The 22,996-nt window shown below is 39.0% G+C and overlaps 1 protein-coding gene across 3 annotated transcripts in view; it reads right to left on the reverse strand.

Moving 5' to 3' along the window:
* The window catches only part of RDX (radixin), a 66,119-nt gene that overhangs the window by 4,513 nt on the left and 38,610 nt on the right, over nucleotides 1–22,996 (reverse strand). For all 3 annotated transcript variants that reach the window (XM_026505799.4, XM_048217374.2, XM_026505802.3), the window contains 4 exons: nucleotides 15,526–15,656; nucleotides 6,121–6,281; nucleotides 5,128–5,220; nucleotides 580–822 (listed from right to left, as the gene is read on the reverse strand). In XM_026505799.4, the coding sequence (XP_026361584.1) occupies nucleotides 580–822; nucleotides 5,128–5,220; nucleotides 6,121–6,281; nucleotides 15,526–15,656 (628 nt within the window). The remainder of the gene's footprint in view (nucleotides 1–579; nucleotides 823–5,127; nucleotides 5,221–6,120; nucleotides 6,282–15,525; nucleotides 15,657–22,996) is intronic.

Raw genomic sequence — 22,996 nt, forward strand, 5'->3', positions numbered from 1 at the left:
ATAAAGAAGACGTGGTTCATACGTACGATGGAATATTACTCAGCCAACAGAAAGGAAGAATACCCACCATTTGCATTGACACAGATGGAACTAGAGGGGATCATGCTAAGTGAAATAAGTCAAGCAGACAAAGACAACTATCATATGGTTTCACTCACATGTGGAACATAAGGAATAGCGCGGATGACTCAAGGGGAAGGGAAGGAAAACCGAAGGGGAAAAAAATCAGAGAGGGAGACAAACCATGAGAGACTCTGGACTCCAGGAAACAAACTAAGGGTTGCTGAACGGAGGGGGATGGAGGGTAGATAACAGGGTGATGGGCATTAAGGAGGGAATGTGTAGTGATGAGTACCAGGTGTTATATGCAACTAATGAATTGTTGAACACTATACATCAAAAACTAAAAATGTACTGTATGTTGGCCAATTGAACATAAAGTATATATATATGTATATATATATGTATATATAAATTTTTTTTAAAAATCACTTGTTCCTTTTTAATAAGTTTATCTTAATAAATTGGGGAAATGCTAACTGTATTATAAATGTGCATATAACAGCAAATCTTAAATACCTGGAGTTGCTTCTTAACACGCTCATTTTTTTGAGTTTCTGTTACACGTTCCTCTTCACTTCGATGGTTCATCACCCCGTCATTTGATAATTCAGCACTAGCCTCAGCATTATTCTCATCATGCTCATCGTGTTCATTTTCTGTTGGAGGAACGACTGGTGGTGGTGGAGGTGGAGGGGGAGCAGACATCACAGTTTTTAGTTCTTCTTTGGTCTTTTCCAAATCTTCCTGGGCTGCAAAAGCCTGAACATTAAAAATAAGTTTAGCAGCAACTTCCTTTGAAAATTGGTAATTAAAAGAATCAAGTTATCCTTCCTTCGTAAAAGAAACTATATTTCAGGGTAATGAAAACAAGCCTTACTGATGAAAGCTCTGTTTTTATAGAGGAATGCCAGCAAGTAGGAGTGACAGAATTAAAATGCACTGTTTTGCAAAACCTAATAAAATTGTTAATTCTGGCAAGAATGATCAAATGTTACTAAAACTGTTATACAAATGGTTGATGAGAATATCAAATGGTTGATGATTAATATTAGTAAAATGCCAAAGAATGCCACATCTAAAAGATCACGTTTTAGCCACAAGGGGGAGCATGTCACCAGTCAATGGTAGAACCAGACCATCATTACTCTAATCCAGTGATCAATTAAAATCACTAATGGTAGGTTAACCAGGTAGTAAGTGTCTTCTGAGGTGATACAACAGGAAGTATCCAACATCACCAACTGTTTGGGTGGTATATTGTGTTGGTTTTCCTAGAAAAGTCCTGCTTTACACTGTTGTCCTGGTATAATTATTAATAATAATAATACCTTTCAGTCTAAAATATATTCTAATTCGGGTGATAAATTATATGGAGGTCTCACCTATGAGGCATCATAGCCAAAAACTTTTTAACTTGAATCCTTCAAGTTTTTAGGTCTATCTTCAGTTTACAAGAAATATTGATGATAAAAGGACAAGTTGAATAATACCATGAGGAAGCAACTAGACAAATAAAGGAGAAGGGACAATCTGCAGGTCCTTCCAATAATTCAGTATCATTAAAAGGCCTGTTCTACTTTAAAAGAGACTTAGAGCAAACATACATAATTCAAAGTCCTAATTTGGACACTGCCCTGGCAAATTAGCTATAGAAGATTTTGGGTCAATTTTGAATACAGTCTGCCCAGGAATAAGCCCACACAAATATAATCAATTAATTTACAACGAAGCAGCCAAGAATATGCAATGGGGAAAGGACAGTCCCTTCAATAACTGGGTGTTGGGAAACTGGACAGCCACATGCAAAAGAATGAAACTAGACCACTATCTTACACCATACAAAATTATCAACCCAAAATGATCACAGATTTGAACACGAGACCTAAAAACCATAAAACTCCTAAATGAAAACATTTAGAGCAAGCTCACTGACATTGGTCTTGGCAATGATTTTTTTGGATTTGACACCAAAAGTTAAAAAGCAAAAATAAGTAAGTGGGACTACATAAACTAAAAAGCTTCTGCACAACAAAGGAAACCATCAAAAAAATGAAAAGTCAACCTACTGAATGGGAGAAAATACTTACAAATCATATACCCAAATATATAAGGAACTCATACAACTTAACAGTTAAAAAACAATCTGATTAAAAAATGAGCAGAGGATCTGAATGGATATTTTTCCATAAAAGACATACAGATGGCCAACAGGTACATGAAACAGGGGCTCAACATCACCAATCAACACGGAAATGCAAATCAAAACCACAATGAGCTACCACCTCACACCACCCAAAATGGCTATTATCAAAAAGATAGGAAATAGCAAGCATTGTCAAGGATATGGAGAAAAGGAAAACTGTGTACACTATTATTATGTAAACTGGTGCAGCCACTATGGAAAACACTACAGAGGTTCTTCAAAAAATTAAAAATAGAACTACCGTTATGATCTAGCAATTCCACTTCTAGGTATTTATCCCCCCAAATGAAAACACTAACTCGAAATGATATATACCATCATGTCCACTACAGCCTTATTTACAATAGGCAAGATATGAAGCAATCTAAGCATCCATCAACGGATGAATGGGTAAACAAAGTGTGGTGTACACACACACATGAAAATCATTCAGCCATAAAAAAGAAACTCTTGCTATCTGTGTCGACATGGATGGAACTTGAGGGTATTATGCAAAGTGAAATAAATCAGACAAACACCATATGATCTCATTTATATGTAAATGTAAAAATATTAAACAGAGCTCATGGATACAGAGAACAAATTCCTGGTTACCAGAAGTGGGGGGTGGCAGGGAGGGTGGGGAGTGAGCAAATGGGAGAAGAGTTTAAAAAGTACCAACTCCCACGGTGCCTGGATGGCTCAGTCAGTTAAGTGTCTGACTCAGGTCATGATCTTGGGGTCCTGGGATCAAGCCCCATGTCGGGCTCCACGCTCAATGGGGAGTCTGCTGGAGATTCTCTCCCTCTCCCTCTGCCAGACCTCCCCCCAACTCATGCTTGCTCTCTACCCGAAATAAATAAAATCTTAAAACAAAAAAATTACACACTCCCAAGCTGTAAGAAAAATAAGTCATGGGGGATGTAATGTACATATAGCATGGAGATTACAGTTAATACTACTGTATTGCAGATCTCAAAGTCGGAAGTTGCTAAAAGAGTAAATCTTAAAAGTTTTCATGACAAGAAAAAAATCTGTCATTATGTTTGGTGATGGGTGTTAACTCATTTCACAATATATACAAGCATCAAATAATGAAGTCGTACACCTGAAATTAATGTTACACATCAATTATATCTGAATTTTGAAATTTTATTAATATAGTCTAATATAGATGAGATGAAAAGTGACTAAAATGGAAGAGTTATGTACAGTATGACCTCATTCTAAACACGTATATATACACATATGGAAACAGGAAAAGATCCTAGAAGGATCTGCACTAAGGTGTTAAAATAGTGATCCTGGCTTGTGGGAATGTGATTTTTCTTTTGTGTCACTTCCTCATTTCTATAATTCACAGGATTTGCCTCTGTGGTGTTATTTTTAAAAGTTTATGTGTCTCTGAAATTCTAATAAAGTAAGGGGTGCAATGGGTTAACAGAGATCTATTGTTTTGAGAGTCATATATACACACATATACATAATTCTCAATGTTACCAAAATTTCCCTATGAAAATTAAACTGCTACAAAGAAAAATTTAAGTAAGAGTGAAAGAAAAGTATTCATATTCATTGCAGAAAAGTCATATAACTATACACCTTTGGGTGTTAAAAATTATTATAGTTGCACTGAAGAGTTAATGTTTATTTAAAGTCTGAATTAAACTGATTTTTCACCTGTGTACTATTTCAGATGGTAGTGGCATCATCTACTGAGGAACTTATATTAGAAATCTCAGTATGGGACACCTGGGTGGCTCACTAGGTTAAGCGTCTGCCTTCGGCTCAAGTCATGATCCCAAGGCCCTGGGGTGGAGCCCCATGTCAGGCTCCCTGATCAGCAGGGAGTCTGCTTGTCCCTCTCCTTCTGCCCCTCCCCCCAGGCTTGTGCTCTCTCTCTCTCTCGCTCACATTCTCTCTCTCAAACAAAACCTTTATTTTTATTTTATTTTTTTAAAGATTTTATTTATTTATTTGACAGAGAGAGAGAGACAGCCAGTGAGAGAGGGAACACAAGCAGGGGGAGTGGGAGAGGAAGAAGCAGGCTTCCCGCAGAGAAGCCTGATGCTGGGCTCGATCCCAGAATTCCGGGATCGCGCCCTGAGCCGAAGGCAGATGCTTAACGACTGAGCCACCCAGACGCCCCTCAAACAAAACCTTTAAAAAAAAATCTCAGTATGTATCATATTCACCGCACCCCTCTAATTCGACTTCCTCATATCCATTATTTGACTGCCATGCCCTTTTAGGTCTGCCACAAGATGTCTCTCAACAATCCCTGTTCCTCTACATTGATTTTTAAGTTACTTTTATAAAATCATACCTGATCATATCACAATCTTGTTGCAAAATCTTAAAAGCCCAATGTCTACAGACACTCCCTATCATCTTGCAATTTAAAGCTCTTCACAACTTAATTTCCTCTGTAACTTCCCAGCCACATCTCTCAAGATTTCTGAACCTTTACTCTAAAGCTCTGCTTACTTACTGGCTGTCCTTCAAGCCTGCCACGTACTTTCAAACTTCCTATACTCATTCAGTTACCTCTGTCTGGAATGATGACCTTTGCAGCCTTTAAACACTCTCAATCTTTTCTACCTCAAAACTGACTTTATTATTCAAGATCCACCTCAAACTTACAAGGGTTTCCCCAACACCTGCCTCATTCCCACAGAAATTAATCACCTCTTCTGTGTTCCCAAAGTATTTAGCTTGCACCAACAGAGTAGTAATTACTACAACACACACACATTCATACACACAGGTATCTTTCTCCTCTAAATTGTGACCGTGTCTTATATTTATCTCTACAAACTCAGCATACTGCTGGGAACAAAAATATTCAATAAATGATACTGAGTGAAAAAACAGACGGTCACCTTGTGTTGCCACTCAGTAGCTTCCTCTTCCTTTTTCTTCTTGGCTTCTTCTAGAAGTGCAATCTTGGCAGTGAATTCAGCAAGTTCTGCTGCCTAAAATAAAGAATATAATTACCAATACTAAAAAACATTTTTTTCAAAACTTAAAATTCTGTCAACAAAGCTTTAATGTACATGCTTGGGCTGTTTTATATGATTCTCTTAGTCTTTCATTTTTTAAAAAGTAGTATTTAAGATCATAAGTATTTATAGTAGGTCTAATGAACTAGTAAGGAGACAAAGTAAAGGCAGTTTTATTATTTTATAGACAAGTAGTTCTTCTGGTTTCAGTAGCAGGAACTTAAAATGTGCAACTCAGGTGCTCTTTTTTAACTTTGATCAATAAAGTACTTGCTAAATCCTACAAAAGAAAAAAATTGCATTTTGTGTAATGCTTTATAATTTAAAGAGTATGTAGTCAAATAATCTCATTGGATTCCCCAACAATCCTATTTGGTGCCTTTATTCCTTTTTTTCAAAGGGAAGGATCTGGGGCTCAGAAAGACCCAAGGACACATATCAAGTAAATGTCTGAACAAATATTTAATTCCAGGATCTTTTAAATGTCATGCCTACTCAGTATCTGCAAGTCCACTAAACAAACACCCAATAAATTATGGCCTACAGTTATTTTTTAAGAAGGAATTAGAACATATTGTCAATTTATCTAAAGTAAAACACACTAGTGGCTTATGCAAAGTTCAAGTGAATCAGAAATCTTTTGTTAACAATAGACCCCAGTGATATTGTATTGTTTCATTTTTAAGTTTTTTGTTTTTTTTTTTAAGATAGAAATAAAATTTTTAAGTTTATTTCCACACTTTGTTATTAGGTTACTTGTGTCTTTGGTTTGCTTTCCAGAAGATCTAATATACTTAATTTTACAAGGTTTGCTTCATGCTTTTGTCTAAATTTTTCTTTTTTTCTGAGACAGGACTAAGACAGGTTCCTGACCAGTTGTTCCTGATTCTTCATCTGGTCGGCAGCTTGTTTTGCGATAGCGGACTTGGCTTCTTCAGCAGCCCGACGCTCCTTTTCAAGCCTTTCTGCTTCTTCCTTTGCTCGTTTTCGCTCTTGGTCCAGTTCCAGTGCTTTTCGAGTCTGTTCTTCTAGTTCTGTCAAATATATGTACACCCCCCCAAACAATGGTTAATTGCAATTATTCTCACTATCAAAAGAAGCCAAAATGGTAACAAAGAATCTAATCTAAAATTAGCACACCTGCAAATGAACATATACTTTGATTTAACTTGGCAAAAGCCTAATAAATACTTTTAAGTACGAAATACTTTGAAGACGAAATAAATATTTAGAGATAAGCGACATCAATTTTAATCTTTACGTGTACAGATCATAAAGTTAATTCTGTTGTTCAGTGAGAGTTGAATGAGAAAGGAAAATATTATCAGCACAAAGCCAAAAATATTTAAATAAGCTTAAAAGTACTAATTTTAAACATTATTCTGACAACTCTTGTTTAAAAACAAGGACATCTTGTGACAGAAGACAACAGAATGTCACCTATTAACAGGGTGCAATGTTCTACAAAGAATGACTCTCCCTTTCTGTATACTCCAGGAAGGAGGAAAAACTAAAAATCTATAGGTCATGAGGTTTGAAAGCTAACTGTAACATACATACTTCTTACCCCTCTTAATTTTGTTTGTCTTGGTCAGAATTAATTTAGTTAACTGCAGTTAAGACTTGCGAGTTTTGGAGAGGGGTAGGAAGAAAAATGACTCTGGTTAAATTTTAAATTCTTGATAAAATAATGTAAAAATTGTATGTGGCTATCTGGCTATAAAGATGAAATGTACATAACACTGGGTGTTGCCACAGCTAAACTCTAGGATTATTCATTTTAGAATTTGCCTTCTAAAACTGGGACATCAAGCTAACATCAAACTTAGGATCATTCTTTCTAACTGGCTGATTAATATGTAAAATAAAGCGCACAAAACTCATGGCTGTATCATTTATCTAAACAAGCAAACAAATAACAAAAGAAAATAAAAACAATGCTTCTTCTCTCATAAAAATTCCTTCTGGACTATGAAAGACGAAAGAAAAATTAATTTTGGGTTTTAAAGTTAAATTTTCAATTAAATATCCCCCAATATTATTTTCTACCAACTTTTTTGCAATAAATATCATTTTGAAAAATTTAGACAAGGCAATGGCTCTTTTGTGATCTATTAAGAATTATACAAAAGTGTTAATTGTTTTAAACGTTGAAAATAAATTGAAAACTTTGAATCTATTCTAGTCTCTTCTAGAAAGGAAGGTTTTGAAATGACTTATTTCTTTCCTCCCCAGTTAAAGGAGTTAGAACAGAGATTGGAAAACTATGGCCTACTAACCCAATGCTTTATTTTTGTAAATAAAGTATTACTGGAACTCATACCCTCATTCAGTTCAATACCCTCATGCGTTTATGTACAGTACATGACTGCTTTCATTCTTTCTCCAACAGCAGAGCTGATAGTTGCACCAGAGACCATGTGGCCTGCAAAGCCTGAAATATTACTATCTGGCCCTGTACAGGAAAGTTTACAAATCCACGTATTAGAATATTTCTACAACACAAACATGCCTCCAAGACCCTGGATCCCATTAGAACACCCGCAGGGAAGGATTAGCTAAGAAAGAGAATCAATATTTTGCCTCTCTAGTTCATAAAAATCTAAGACCTACAATTTTTGAAGTCTGGCACATGGTAAGAGGGTACCAAGGAATACGGCTTCTTTTAGAAGACCAGCTCTTTCAGGATGAAGATGAAAGTTTTCAAAAACAAGCTGATTCTCTCAGTAACAGCACTGCACTGATGTAGACCACTGTGGCGTTTAGGAGTGGATCAAGGAAGTTAAGTTCAAGCTAATAAAACTTGGGAAAACCTCTCTTTCTCAATCAGGCTTGAACACAAATTTGATTTCTGACAGGTCTAAGATTTTGCAAGCCAAATGTTACCCTGAGGGCAAAGCTTAGAAACTATGTAACTGCAAACGAATTAGTAAAAAAATACATTAATGAACTAAATATCCCAAAAGGATTACAGAGTTTTCTTCCTTTTCCCAGTCTAAGGTAATAGTTATTAAGTACATTTTTTCCCTAGGAAAAGAAAACTGTTGTTAAAAAAAAAGCAAAGAAGTTCCACAGTCATTAATTCTTAGAATTCATAGAATTAAGAATGTGATTACCAATTACTCACTAAAAATGCAATTTAAAAATATCTGTCCTACATCTAAGCAATGGAGTGTTACACCACCATACAAAAAAAAAAAAAAAAAGGAAGGAAGATCTCTTTGAGTATATACGTAGGACATTCAAGAGTGTATTAATTGAAAACAGCAGGGTGCAGAAGGATATGTGCAGTATACTACATTTTATGTAAGAGAGAAGAGGAAACAAGAATATAGTTTTGTGCAGGTATTGTGTATTTGCTTACTTTGTATACAAAAAGTAGGTATTTACTATTCCCAGCAGAGTGGAACAAAAGCAGAGCAGATTGCAGCAGCCTCAGGCCTGCAGAACTGAACCAGCCTGAGAAGACACAGATTTCGATCTGGGGACTACCAAGACATCTAAGGCTTGCGAGGCCAAAATAAGCAGTCCTTCAGAAGACACCCCCAAGGCTGTACGGACTAGCAGGGAGGGAAAAACCAGAAAGAGACCAACCTTAACAAAGCCTGAAACCCTGCTCAACTCCACCAGTGATCTGCACATATTCTGTCAGAAGAAAATTAAATCCTCTCTAAAGTTAAATAACATCATCCCAGGTCTCCCTAATGTTTCAAACTCGATGTTGGGCAAGCAACCAAAATTACCCCAGGTACACCTGGAAGATGGGACCAAATGACGCCCTCTGACACCCCTAAAAGAAAGACTACTATATGGGCCCAAAGATTATCCAGATATTGCAGTTAGCAAACAAGGACATTAACATAACTATAATAGATACTGCTTATCTAGGAAAGCTGAAAAAAAAGCAAACAATGAGGAAAGATGCAAAATCTAGAGGAACACTGACAATACTGCAGAAGCAGATCTTCAGGCATCTTACAAACCCTCTGCAGAGATGTCAAGGGCCAGAGTTCCCTTTATAATTATTAAAGTTCAAGTTATCAATATTTTCCTTATGGTTATGCTATCTTCTAGAAATTCCATCCTCCCTTCAACATTTAGGTCCACAATCCATAGCCCCCTATAAAGAAACATAAAATTTGGGAGGTCTCTGACAGGGACACAGATACACTACTACTTTTATTTTAGCAAAATCTTGAGTGAGTAGAATCATGTATTAAAGCGCCATCCCCCCAAAAGATAAAATACTTATAACCACCAACCATTAGAACTGCAAATGTGAAGAGCCTGTGAAGTTCCTCCTGTGGCTTAGAATAAACGTTAAGGAAAGAAAATCTGAAAAGGCTAGATTTATAGAGGCCAGAGAGGTGTGGGGGTGGGAGAGAACCCAACAGAAAAGCTAGAAATAAATGCCAACTTGGAAGATAAATCAGAGTTATGGAGCTTGTCACCACATTCAGCCACTGCTACCACATCCTCAACCCACGGAAGTGTGCAGCAAAGACATCCCAATAGCTAATAACTTTCCTCTCTTGGACTATCAATCTCCAGAACTTCTTTCCCAGAAGCTCTCTATATAGAAGAGGATTATGAATAGAAGACAGGAGGAAAGAAAAAGTACAGTTAATACAGCAAACAGAAAGAGAAATTACCAACTGAGGAATGATCTGGGAGGTGTATCACCTTGCAATACCACAGAAGAGAATCTGTGCTGTGAAATAGGCAGAAAATCCAGACTGTTGACTCCCATTGAGTGGTCCAGTCTTGGCAGATAATAAACTCTTCTGGAGCTGTGGTTTGTCCTGTTATAAACTAAACGGCTCCCAATAATAACTTTATCAAGTCATTATTTTCCTTTTCTCAACTTCAGAATAATTTATAAAAGTATGCATACGTAACCAAAAACAATTAATGTCATAAAAGATAATGTGAAATCTAAGTTATCTGGGAGCCTAAGAGCTTGCCCTTGCTTCCTACTGTACATTGACATGTACTTTCTTGTACGCCTGTTACTCACTTATAAGACATGTCAGTTTCAAGTTTTTCTAGATACAACTGGTAACTGAACAGTGTGGCACTGACAATAAAATTGACATAGGTACATAGGTGAGTGGAACAGAATAGTCCAGAAGCAGACCTACATACATACTGTCTTCTGGATTTGTGACAAAGGTGATTGCTGTAGTTCAATGAGGAAAGGATAGTCCTTGTAATAAATGGGTCTGGGTCAACTGAAAATACATACGGGAAGAAATAACCCTGACTCCTACAAAAATCAGTTACATATGGATTATGGACCTAAACGTGAAAGGTAAAGCAGTATCTAGAAGGTAGTAAAAAATAATACGTTCACGACCATAAGGGAAAGAGTGATAAATGGAACTTAAAATATAAGAACTTCTCTTCATCAAAAGATACTTATATTGAGAGAGAAAAAAGGTAAACCATGGAGAGATTTTAACAATATATGAAAAGAACTACAGATCGGTCAGAAAAAAAAAAAAGAAGAAAATCCAATTTTTAAAAATAGGAAAAAGGCATTTAAGACACTTTACGGATTGTTATAAGCATTTGCAAAAGTGCTTAAAATCAAATCATCAGCCATCAAGAAAATGCACTGTACTAACTGTGCTCACAGGAATGGCTGAACAAAGAACACAAGAGGAAACCCTGACAGTAAAACAAGTCATCAAAGTAATGAAGATATAGAGCAAATCAACTTACGTTCACTCACTGGTAGGAATGAGCACTGATACAAACACTTTGGAAAAATGGTGGCAGTGATCCAGCAGTTCCACTCCTGGGTGCAGGTACCTCCCCAAAATTAATACCTAAGTGCTATGCTTAAGAATGCTCACAGCAGCCTTAGTTTATAATAGCTGGAACTAGAACTATCCCAAATGTCTATCATCAGTACAGTGTGGTATCTACATGCAACAGAGTATTACACAACCACATAGAAGAACAAACTACAGCTCCAGGTTTTGAACAAAAAGAAGCAAATAGAAGAGTATATGAATTCACTTACATGTAGTTCAAAACCAAACAAGATGTTCTTGGGCAGATACCAAAAGCACAAGCGAAAAATAAATAAACTGGACTCCAGGGCCACCTAGCTGGCGCAGGTGGTTAAGCTTCTGACTCTTGGTTTCAGCTCAGGTCATGATCGTAGGGTCATGTGATCAGGCCCCACGTTGGGCTACGTGCTCAGTGCAGAGTCTGCTTAAGATTCTCCCCCCACCCCACCGCCGCCGTGCTCACTCTCTCTCTCCAAATGAATAAATAAATCCTTTAAAAAAAAAACTGGACTTCATCCAAATTTAAGCCACTGGGCTTCAAAGAACACCATGATCAAGGTGAAGATAACCCACAGAATGGGAGAAAATATTTGCAAATCATATGTCTGGTATGTCATAAGACATCTGTACCAAGGTAGAGAAAAAACACCTCAACAACAAAAAGACAACACAGCTGAAAAATGGGAAGAAAAGTTGAAAATACATTTTTCTAAAGAAGATATATAAATGGCCAATAAGCATATGGAAAGAGGCTCAACATCATTAGCCATTTGGAAAATGCAAATCAAAACCACAGTAGCACTTCACACCCACTAGGATGACCATAATCCAAAAGACTAACATTAGCAAGTGCTGGTGAGAATGTGGATCATACAAATCATACACTGATCACGGGAATGTAAAATGGTACGGTCCTTTTAGACACCAGTTTGGCAGTTTGTCAAAAAGTTACACATAAACTTACCATATGACCCAGTAATCTACTCCCAGGTTTATACTCAAAAGCAATGAAAACACACAATAACCAGTACACAAATGTTTGTAGCAACATACTCACAATAGCCGAATTGTGGAAACAACCCAAATGTTTGCCAAATACTAAATAACTAAAATGCAGTATATCCACAGAATGGAACATTACTCAGCCATAAAAAAGAATGAGTGCCTGATACAAGCCACAACATGAACCTCAAAAACATTATGCTGCATGAAAGACAGTTACCAAAGACCACATTCTACATGATTCCATTCATATGAAATGACCAGAACATGTAGTCTACAGAGCTAGAAAGGAGATTAGTAGTTGCCTAGGACTGGGGGAGGAGGGGCTCAGAAAAAATCAGAGTGACTGCTAATGGGTATGGGATTTCTTTCTGGAGCGATGTAATTGTTCTAAAATTGTGGCGTCATTGGCATAACTCTGAATATACTAAAAACCATTAAAATGCACACTTTAAATTGTTAAAACCATGTGGTATTGTGACTCGTATCTCAACAGAGCTATTAAAAATAAAACTAAACTCTATGATGGGGGTGCCTAGCTGGCTCAGTCGGTTAAACATCTGCTTTCGGCTCAGGTCATGATCCCAGGGTCATGTGGGGAGTCTGCTCAGTGGGGAGTCTGCTTCTCTCTCTGCCCCTCACCCTGCTCGTGCACATGTGATCTCTCTCTTCCTCTCTCTCGCAAAAATTAACAAATCTTTAAAAAAATAATAAATAAATAAATTCTATGAGGATATACATCAGAATGATTCATGTCACATTTGGGATGAAAAAATGACTGGGAAGGGATACAAGGAAGACTCCCTGAGTGCAGGTAATATTCTGTACCTTGTTCTGGGAAGTCAGAGTATAAATTCAGTTGGTAAAAATTCAGTAAGCCTGATAACTAAGAGGCATGCACATTACTATATGTATGCTATACTTCAAATAAATTTTTTTAAAAAACTTTCCAAAAAAATTTCAGAAAATTAAATTAGGGATTATTTACTTCCATTTTAGAAATTAGAGACCTAAGGAAATTGAGAGGTTAAAATGACGTGCTACAGGTCATATTCTAAGTTAATGACAGAATTAAAGCTTGACTCCTATTATTTAATTCCTATCTGTAAACAACGTATACGTAAAATGGACAAGTCCCTCTCTACTCTCAACAAGAGCTTTCATCACATTATCATGCTTACTTCTCCCCAAGCACTTAAAACATAAAATGATCTTGATTATCTGTTAATTTTATTACTCTGTCTTTCTTCAGTAAAACATAAGCTATACGAGAGCAGGGACCTTATCTGTTCAGTACTGTATCCCCAATACAATAGTACCTAGTATACACCAGGTGCCTAATAAGTATGTAGAATGAATGACAACACTGTATCTCAACTCCTTCTTGTGGTCTGTCTTTTCAAGGTGGGATTTCACTTTGATATTTGCTGGGACAATAAGTGAATGCAAGTCTGGCTCTGTTATATCTCAAATATACCTTCAGAGATGGTTTAAAATGATTAAGTAACTATGAATTATGCAAAGGTAAATGGTAGAATGGTTCTATTAAATGATTTATAACTCATTTCAAATAAAAATGACTTCAAAAACATTTTTAAATGACAATAATGAAGTATAGAAAAGTTTCTTCTCAAACAAAAACTTCTAGGTTTATCTACTAAATATTATGACTTACGTATGACCAGAGTTACTGCATTTGAGTGAGAATTTAGCAAAAATTACAAGACAATCATGCAGATTTTAGGACAGCCTGGAAAAGCTTTATTATTAGGGGGAAAAAAACCTAAGACACAAGTTAGATGTCCTTTTCCACAGGATGATTGATTTGAAATTGTCTTGATAGGGATACTCTACATTTTTTCTTATGTTCTATCTTCCTTATACTCTTTAGTGCTTCTTGACTTGAGTAGATTTCTGTGTGTAAATCATTAATATTTTTATTATACATCCTAAACAAGATTGAAAAGTTTAATAAGTAGCTATTCTCTTAGAAAAAGATATATGTAAATTAAAAAGCTCTATCATTCAATTTTTTCTTTAAAATCATACCAGTATTATAAATTTCTTAAAACCTTTTTTTAAGAAAACACACATTCCATTTTTTTACAGCATTCTTCCTCTAATTGCTTACTGTATTCACATGCACTTAGTACACATTACCTCACTTTATATTTTTATGAATACATCTTATTTCTGACAGCCACACAGATTCCCCCCCATTCATGCTATTTATTTGTATTTCTAAAATGTAGCACAAAGTAGGCACTTCATAAAGGGCCACTTTAATTGATGAAAAAGGCACCTGGAGTAGAAACAGCATGAAGCTAAAATTCAGAAAACAAGTTCTGCCCTTGTGTTATGGTCTGCGAGCAAGTATGTTTAATACCTCTGACCTCCGAACTAAATAGTTCTCTAGGTCTAAGAAGTGAGGCTTCTAATGATTAGGAATAAAGCCTAGGGTTTTTTTTCTATTTCTTCTCTTAGAAGTATCATTTCCAATCCTCTTGGAATTAGAATGATCAACCAGTTTGCAGGTTTACAGCAATCTCTGTGACTTCCTCCTCTAGTTCCCCATTTGCAAATTCTTCTCCCCACTGCTCAAGAGCATCTCCCCACCTGGGCGCCTGATGTAAGGAATGAAAATAACCTTAAATAACGTTATTATTTAATAAACTTTAAGGTTATTATTCTACTCAGAGTAATAAAACCACTGGCTGCTTCTACTAGTTGTCAGGAAAGCAGGTATTAATTCTAGTTTTACAAATAGCATATATTTCACATTACATTCCCCCACCAACTTCTGCTTAGGAAGGGGAAAAAATCTTATTTTGCTCAATACCTTATTTCTTCTGTTCTTCCTACTATTTGTTGTTTGAAAGTAGCATACCCTAGAGTTATTTACTAAACCACTCTCGAAATCCAATATATCCTTTCTATACACGGTAGCATCTTGGTTACATTCTGCATAGGAAGTAGGTTCTCACCGAAAACCAACCCACTTCTATGTGTTGTGTATTTTTTTTAATATATTGAAATAAAATATAGAGATCGAGTTCCAAAAGATTTTATTATAGTCAGAACAGCTTAAAATGTCTTAAAGTACTCAGATGCCTTAAAGTACTTAAATATCCCTAAAGCATCAAATAGAATGGCTTTCATTTAAATGCTAGCAAGTACTGAAAATGTGTGTTTATGGAACCCTGAACTGTAAGAGGAATAAATTAATATTTACAGTCATTTCCAACCGTAAGTAAGGGTCCACATGAAAACACCTATGTGTTTAAGTAAATAAAAGAGAAACTAGCACAGGAGCGTTGTGTGTGCCTCAGTTAAATATGTTTATGATGTGATCCCATTATGTATAAACGTGACAATTAAGTGTAATCATTCTACAAGACAAATGAGATTTACCAGGAGTGAGGAAATATCAGACAAAGAGGAACAACAGTGAACGCAATGTCAAAAAGGAAACCCCTACCTTTCTGGGCTTTCACCGTCTGTTCTTCGATTTGCCGCAGCCGCTCCATCAGCTCCTCCTTTTCCCGCTCTATCCTTTCCTTCTCCTTTTCTGCTATCTCCCTCTTCTTCTTTTCATTCTCTAGTTGTGCCCTAAAGAGGAATTAGAATTGTTCTGTAACAAATGAATGTGTACAAATATTTACATGAAACCCAAGTACTGTGAGTCCACTAAGAAGAAACTAAGTATAAATAGTTTAAGAATCTGCATTATAGGGGCGCCTGGGTGGCTCAGTCGTTAAGCGTCTGCTTTCAGCTCAGGGCGTGATCCTGGTGTTCTGGGATCGAGCCCCACGTCAGGCTCCTCCGCTGGGAGCCTGCTTCTTCCTCTCCCACTCCCCCTGCTTGTGTTCCCTCTCTCGCTGGCTGTCTCTCTGTCGAATGAATAAATAAAATCTTAAAAAAAAAAAAAAAAAGAAAAAAGAATCTTCATTATATTCAGTTGGGCTTAAAAAAAAAAAAAAACCATCCAGTTAAAAATATAGGACTGCCCTGTTAACATGCACGTACACTGGAATACAATGCATTTTTTTTGTGGGGTCACGGAAAATGTAGTCTAGGATGGTTACAAAAGTTAAAAGGGGTACCTGGGTGGATCAGTTGGTTAAGCACCTGCCTTCGGCTCAGGTCATGATCTCAGGGTCCTGGGATCAAGCCCCGAATTGGGCTCCCTGCTCAGCGGGGAGTCTGCTTCTCCCTCTCCCTTTGCCCCTCCCCCAACTCAAGCTCTCTCCTCTCTCTCGAAATAAAATCTTAAAAAAAAAAGATATTAAAAACGTAGACATTTTGGAAAGATTTTCAAGGGACAAATTTACAAACAGCCAGGAAAGTAAAACTGTTAAATACATCCCTTGATGTGCAAAAGCATGTTTTCGATGTGGACTTGAATGTAGGAAAAAAGTCACATTTACCACTTACATACTTGATGACTTCTGACAATAAATTACAGACCAGCACAAAAGCAGTTAACTGCACAGTTCCCACTGAGAAAAATAAGAAAGGCTTAAATGGGAGCACACAAGGTTATTTTACTTTAGACAGTTTAGAGCCTACCACTGGTCAGACTCTATGCTGAAGGCCAGAAATATAAAAATGAATAAGAATTAGATAAAGCGAAGATGGCGGAGGAGTAGGGGACCCCTTTTTCAGCCGGTCCCCTGAGTCGAGCTGGATAGGTACCAGACCAGCCTAAATAACCACGGAATCAGCCTGAGACGCAGGATGATGCATCTGGATCTCTACAAATGAACATCTCCAGCGCTGAGTATTGAGGTACGAAGAGGGAAGCTGTAAACCGTGCATGGATATCGGAAGATAAACGGAAGGGGGAGGGAGCCGCCGCGTTTGGGCGCCGGGAAGCGGCAGCCACCTGCACGGGGGAGCGGGCGGGCTCACAGAGGGCACCCGCGAGAGAGCGGACTGAGACCGGTGAGCCGTGAACGCGCGCGCCACCAGGCATCTCCCGGAACACCGGAATCCCGGCGCGCTCACGGGATCCAGACTGAGACCGGGAGCTCCCGGAGCGCGCGCGGGGCGGCTGGCGGCTGGCGGGCCACCTGCACGGGGGAGCGGGCGGACTCACAGAGGGCACCCGCGAGAGAGCGGACTGAGACCGGTGAGCCGTGAACGCGCGCGCCACCAGGCATCTCCCGGAACACCGGAATCCCGGCGCGCTCACGGGATCCAGACTGAGACCGGGAGCTCCCGGAGCGCGCGCGGGGCGGCTGGCGGGCCACCTGCACGGGGGAGCGGGCGGACTTGCGGTCGGCACCCGCGAAACAGCAGACTGAGACCCTGAACCGGGTGCGCGCGCCACCAGGCTTCTCACGAAACTCCGGAATCGAGGTGTGCTCACCGGGCATAGACTGAGACCGGGAGACCCGGGAGCCTGCGGGGCGGCCGGTGGCTGGCGGCATTGGAAACACAAAGGACAGAGACGCGCCGGCCGGTGGCTGGCGGCATTAGAAACACAAAGGACAGAGACGCGCCGGCCCTGGAAGTGAGGGCAGGGACGCCGGGTGTGGGGCGCACATCCCGGTACGCTGCAGGGTTGAGCAGCACCAACAGTAATAGAGTTAAAGTGGCCAGAACATCAGTGGAGAACGGGCCGCAATCCCTCTGTTCTGCGACAATGCAGCCTCTGCTGCTCTGACTCTCAGAAGAGGCATAGCCGGCCGCCAGGGAAAGCCGCCAGAGAACAAAAGCCTGGAAATACCGGCTCAGAGAGTGCCCATCCCCATCCCCCCTCGCAGGGGACACGGAGACTCTAACCAAACATGGCTGCCTGAGTATCGGCGCGGCAGGCCCCTCCCCCAGAACACAGAAGGCAGGCTGAAAAATCAAGAAGCCCACAACCCAGGCGCCTGGGTGGCGCCGTCATTGAGCTCCTGTCTCCGGCTTAGGGCGTGATCCCAGCGTTCCGGAAAGGAGTCCCTCATCGGGCTCCTCCGCTGGGAGCCTGCTTCTTCCTCTCCCACTCCCCTGCTTCTGTTTCATTCTTGCTGACTGTATGTCTCCCTCTCTCAGATAAGTAAATAAATAAAATCTTTAAAGAAGAAGCCCACATATCTAAGATCCCTATAAAACAAGGGGCACGGCCTGGGACCCAGTCAATAATTTTGGGCTCTGGAAACCCCGCAACCTCTCTTCATCAGAATGACAAGAAGGAGAAGCCCCCCCCAGGAAAGAAAAGACAGTGAGTCAGTGGCCTCTGCCACAGAAGTAACGGATATGGATGTAACCAAATTATCAGAAATGGAATTCAGAGTAACAATGGTCAAGATAATGAGTAGACTTGAGAAAAGTATTCAGGAAAATATTACTGAGAATATAGAATCCCTAAGGGCGGAAATGAGAGCGAATTTGACAGAAATTAAAAATTCTATGAGCCAAATGCAGGCAAAACTAGAGGCTCTGACGGCCAGGGTCACGGAAGCAGAGGAAAGGGTTAGTGAATTGGAGGATGGGTTAATAGAGGAAAAAATAAAAATAGAAGATGGTCTTAAAAAAATCCACGCCCACGAATGTTGGCTACGGGAGATTACTGACTCAATGAAACGATCCAATGTTAGAATCATCGGCATCCCTGAGGGGGTGGAGAAAAACAGAGGCCTAGAAGAGATATTGGAACAAATTGTAGCTGAAAACTTCCCTAATCTAGCAAGGGAAACAAACATTCGTGTCCAAGAGGCAGAGAGGACCCCTCCCAAGCTCAACCATGACAGACCTACACCACGTCACGTCATAGTACAATTCGCAAATATGAGATCCAAGGATACAGTATTGAAAGCGGCCAGGGCAAAGAAATTTCTCACGTACCAAGGCAAAGGCATCAGAATTACATCAGACCTGTCTACACAGACCTGGAATGAGAGAAAGGGTTGGGGGAGCATTTTTAAAGCTCTTTCAGAGAAAAACATGCAGCCAAGGATCCTTTATACAGCAAGGCTGTCATTCAGAATTGATGGAGAAATAAAGACATTTCAGAATCGACAGTCACTAGCCAATTTCGTAACCACGAAACCAGCCCTACAGGAGGTATTACGGGGGGTTCTATAAAAGTAAAAAGGCCCCAAGAGTGATACAAAACAGAAAGTCACAGCCAATACAAACAAAGACTTTACTGACAACATGGCAGAATTAAAAGCATATCTCTCAGTACTCAGCCTGAACATTAATGGTTTAAATTCTTGCTTTAAACGCCACAGGGTTGCAGATTGGATAAAAAGAAATGACCCATCCATTTGCTGTCTACAAGAGACTCATTTCGAACCCAAAGATGCATTCAGACTGAGAGTAAGGGGATGGAGTACCATCTTTCACGCAAATGGACCTCAAAAGAAAGCTGGGGTAGCAATTCTCATATCAGATAAATTGGATTTTAAACTACAGACTATAGTTAGAGATGCAGAAGGGCACTATATTATTCTTAAAGGAAGTATTCAACAAGTGGATATGACAATTATAAATATATATGCCCCCAACAGGGGAGCAGCAAGATACACAAGCCAACTCTTAACCACAATAAAGAGACATATAGATAAAAATACATTAATAGTAGGGGACCTCAACACTCCACTCTCAGAAATAGACAGAACACCCTGGCAAAAACTAAGCAAAGAATCAAAGGCTTTGAATGCCATACTCGACGAGTTGGACCTCTTAGATATATATAGAACACTACACCCCAGAACCAAAGAATACTCATTCTGTTCTAATGCCCATGGAACATTTTCAAGAATAGACCATGTTCTGGGACACAAAACAGGTCTCAGCCGATACCAAAAGATTGAAATTATCCCCTGCATATTCTCAGACCACAACGCTCTGAAATTGGAACTCAACCACAAGGAAAAATTTGGAAGAAACTCAAACACTTGGAGACTAAGAACCATCCTGCTCAGGAATGACTCGATAAACCAGGAAATCAAAAATCAAATTAAACAATTTATGGAGACCAATGAGAATGAAAATACAACAGTCCAAAACCTATGGGATACTGCAAAGGCAGTCCTAAGGGGGAAATACATAGCCATCCAAGCCTCACTCAAAAGAATAGAAAAATCTAAAATGCAGTTTTTATATTCTCACCTCAAGAAGCTGGAACAGCAACAGAGGGACAGGCCTAATCCACGCACAAGGAAGCAGTTGACCAAAATTAAAGCTGAAATCAATCAAGCAGAAACCAAAAGTACAGTAGAGCAGATCAACAGGACTAGAAGCTGGTTCTTGGAGAGAATCAATAAAATTGACAGACCACTGGCAAGACTTATCCAAAAGAAAAGAGAAAAGACCCAGATTATTAAAATTATGAATGAAAAAGGAGAGGTCACGACGAACACCATTGAAATTGGAAGGATTATTAGAAATTTTTATCAACAGCTATATGCCAATAAACTAAGCAATCTGGAAGAGATGGAATCCTTCCTGGAAACCTATAAACTACCAAGATTGAAACAGGAAGAAATTGATTTCTTAAACAGGCCAATTAATTATGAAGAAATTGAGTCCGTGATAAACAACCTTCCAAATAACAAAACTCCAGGCCCGGACGGTTTTCCTGGGGAATTCTACCAAACATTCAAAGAAGAAATAATACCTATTCTCCTAAAGCTATTTCAAAAAATAGAAACAGAAGGAAAGCTACCAAACTCATTCTATGAGGCCAATATTACCTTGATCCCCAAACCAGGCAAAGACCCCCTCAAAAAGGAGAATTACAGACCGATTTCCCTAATGAATATGGACGCCAAAATCCTCAACAAGATACTTGCTAATAGAATCCAACAGTTCATTAAAAGGATTATCCACCACGATCAAGTGGGATTCATACCTGGGATGCAAGCGTGGTTCAATATTCGCAAATCAATCAGCGTGATACATCATATCAACAAGAAAAGACTCAAGAACCATATGATCCTCTCAATCGATGCCGAAAAAGCATTTGACAAAATACAGCATCCTTTCCTGATTAAAACCCTTCAGAGTGTAGGAATAGAAGGTACATTTCTCAATCTCATAAAAGCCATCTATGAAAAGCCTACTGCAAATATTATTCTCAATGGGGAAAAGCTGGAAGCCTTTCCCTTAAGATCAGGAACATGACAAGGATGCCCACTCTCGCCACTATTATTCAACATAGTACTAGAAGTCCTTGCAACAGCAATCAGACAACAAAAAGGGATCAAAGGTATTCAAATCGGCAAAGAAGAAGTCAAAATGTCTCTCTTCGCAGACGACATGATACTCTATATGGAAAACCCAAAAGAAGCCACTCCCAAACTATTAGAAGTTATAGAGCAATTCAGTAACGTGGCGGGATACAAAATCAATGCTCAGAAATCAGTTGCATTTCTGTACACGAATAACGAGAACGAAGAAAGAGAAATCAGGGAATCCATCCCATTTACAATAGCACCAAAAACCATACGTTACCTTGGAATTAACTTAACCAGAGACGTAAAGGACCTTTATTCTAGAAACTATAAATCACTCTTAAAAGACATTGAGGAAGACATAAAAAGATGGAAAGATATTCCATGCTCATGGATCGGAAGAATTAATTAACATAGTTAAAATGTCCATGCTACCCAGAGCAATCTACACTTTCAATGCTATCCCGATCAAAATACCGAGAACGTTTTTCAAAGAACTGGAACAAATAGTCCTTAAATTTGTATGGAACCAGAAAAGACCCCGAATCTCCAAGGAACTGTTGAAAAGGAAAAACAAAGCTGGGGGCATCACAATGCCGGATTTCGAGCTGTACTACAAAGCTGTGATCACAAAGACAGCATGGTACTGACACAAAAACAGACACATAGACCAATGGAACAGAATAGAAAGCCCAGAAATGGACCCTCGGCTCTTTGGGCAACTAATATTTGATAAAGCAGGAAAAAACATCCGGTGGGAAAAAGACAGTCTCTTCAATAAATGGTGCTGGGAAAATTGGACAGCTACATGCAAAAGAATGAAACTTGACCACTATCTCACACCATACACAAAAATAAACTCCAAATGGATGAAAGACCTCGATGTGAGACAGGAATCCATCAAAATTCTAGAGGAGAACATAGGCAGCAACCTCTACGACATCGGCCAAAGCAACCTTTTTCAGGACACATCCCCAAAGGCAAGAGAAACAAAAGATAAAATGAATTTATGGGACTTCATCAAGATTAAAAGTTTCTGCACATCCAAGGAAACAGTCAGAAAAACTAAGAGGCAGCCCACGGAATGGGAGAATATATTTGCAAATGACACTACAGATAAAGGACTGGTATCCAAGATCTACAAAGAACTTCTCAAACTCAATACACGAGAAACAAATAAACAAATCAAAAAATGGGCAGAAGATATGAACAGACACTTTTCCAATGAAGACATACAAATGGCTAACAGACACATGAAAAAATGTTCAAAATCATTAGCCATCAAGGAAATTCAAATCAAAACCACACTGAGGTACCACCTTACGCCAGTTAGAATGGCAAAAATAGACAAGGCAAGAAACAACAATTGTTGGAGAGGATGTGGAGAAAGGGGATCCCTCCTACATTGTTGGTGGGAATGCAAGTTGGTACAGCCACTCTGGAAAACCGTGTGGAGGTCCCTTAAAAAGTTAAAAACTGAGCTACCCTATGATCCAGCCATTGCACTACTGGGTGTTTACCCCAAAGATACAGACGTAGTGAAGAGAAGGGCCATATGCACCCCAATGTTCATAGCAGCAATGTCCACAATAGCTAAATCGTGGAAGGAGCCGAGATGCCCTGCAACAGATGACTGGATTAAGAAGTTGTGGTCCATATATACAATGGAATAGTACTCAGCAATCAGAAAGAATAGTTCTCAACATTTGCTACAACATGGACGGCACTGGAGGAGATAATGCTTAGTGAAATAAGTCAAGCAGAGAAAGACAACTATCA

Source organism: Ursus arctos, unplaced genomic scaffold (genome assembly GCF_023065955.2).
Source record: "Ursus arctos isolate Adak ecotype North America unplaced genomic scaffold, UrsArc2.0 scaffold_22, whole genome shotgun sequence".
Taxonomy (NCBI): Eukaryota; Metazoa; Chordata; class Mammalia; order Carnivora; family Ursidae; genus Ursus; species Ursus arctos.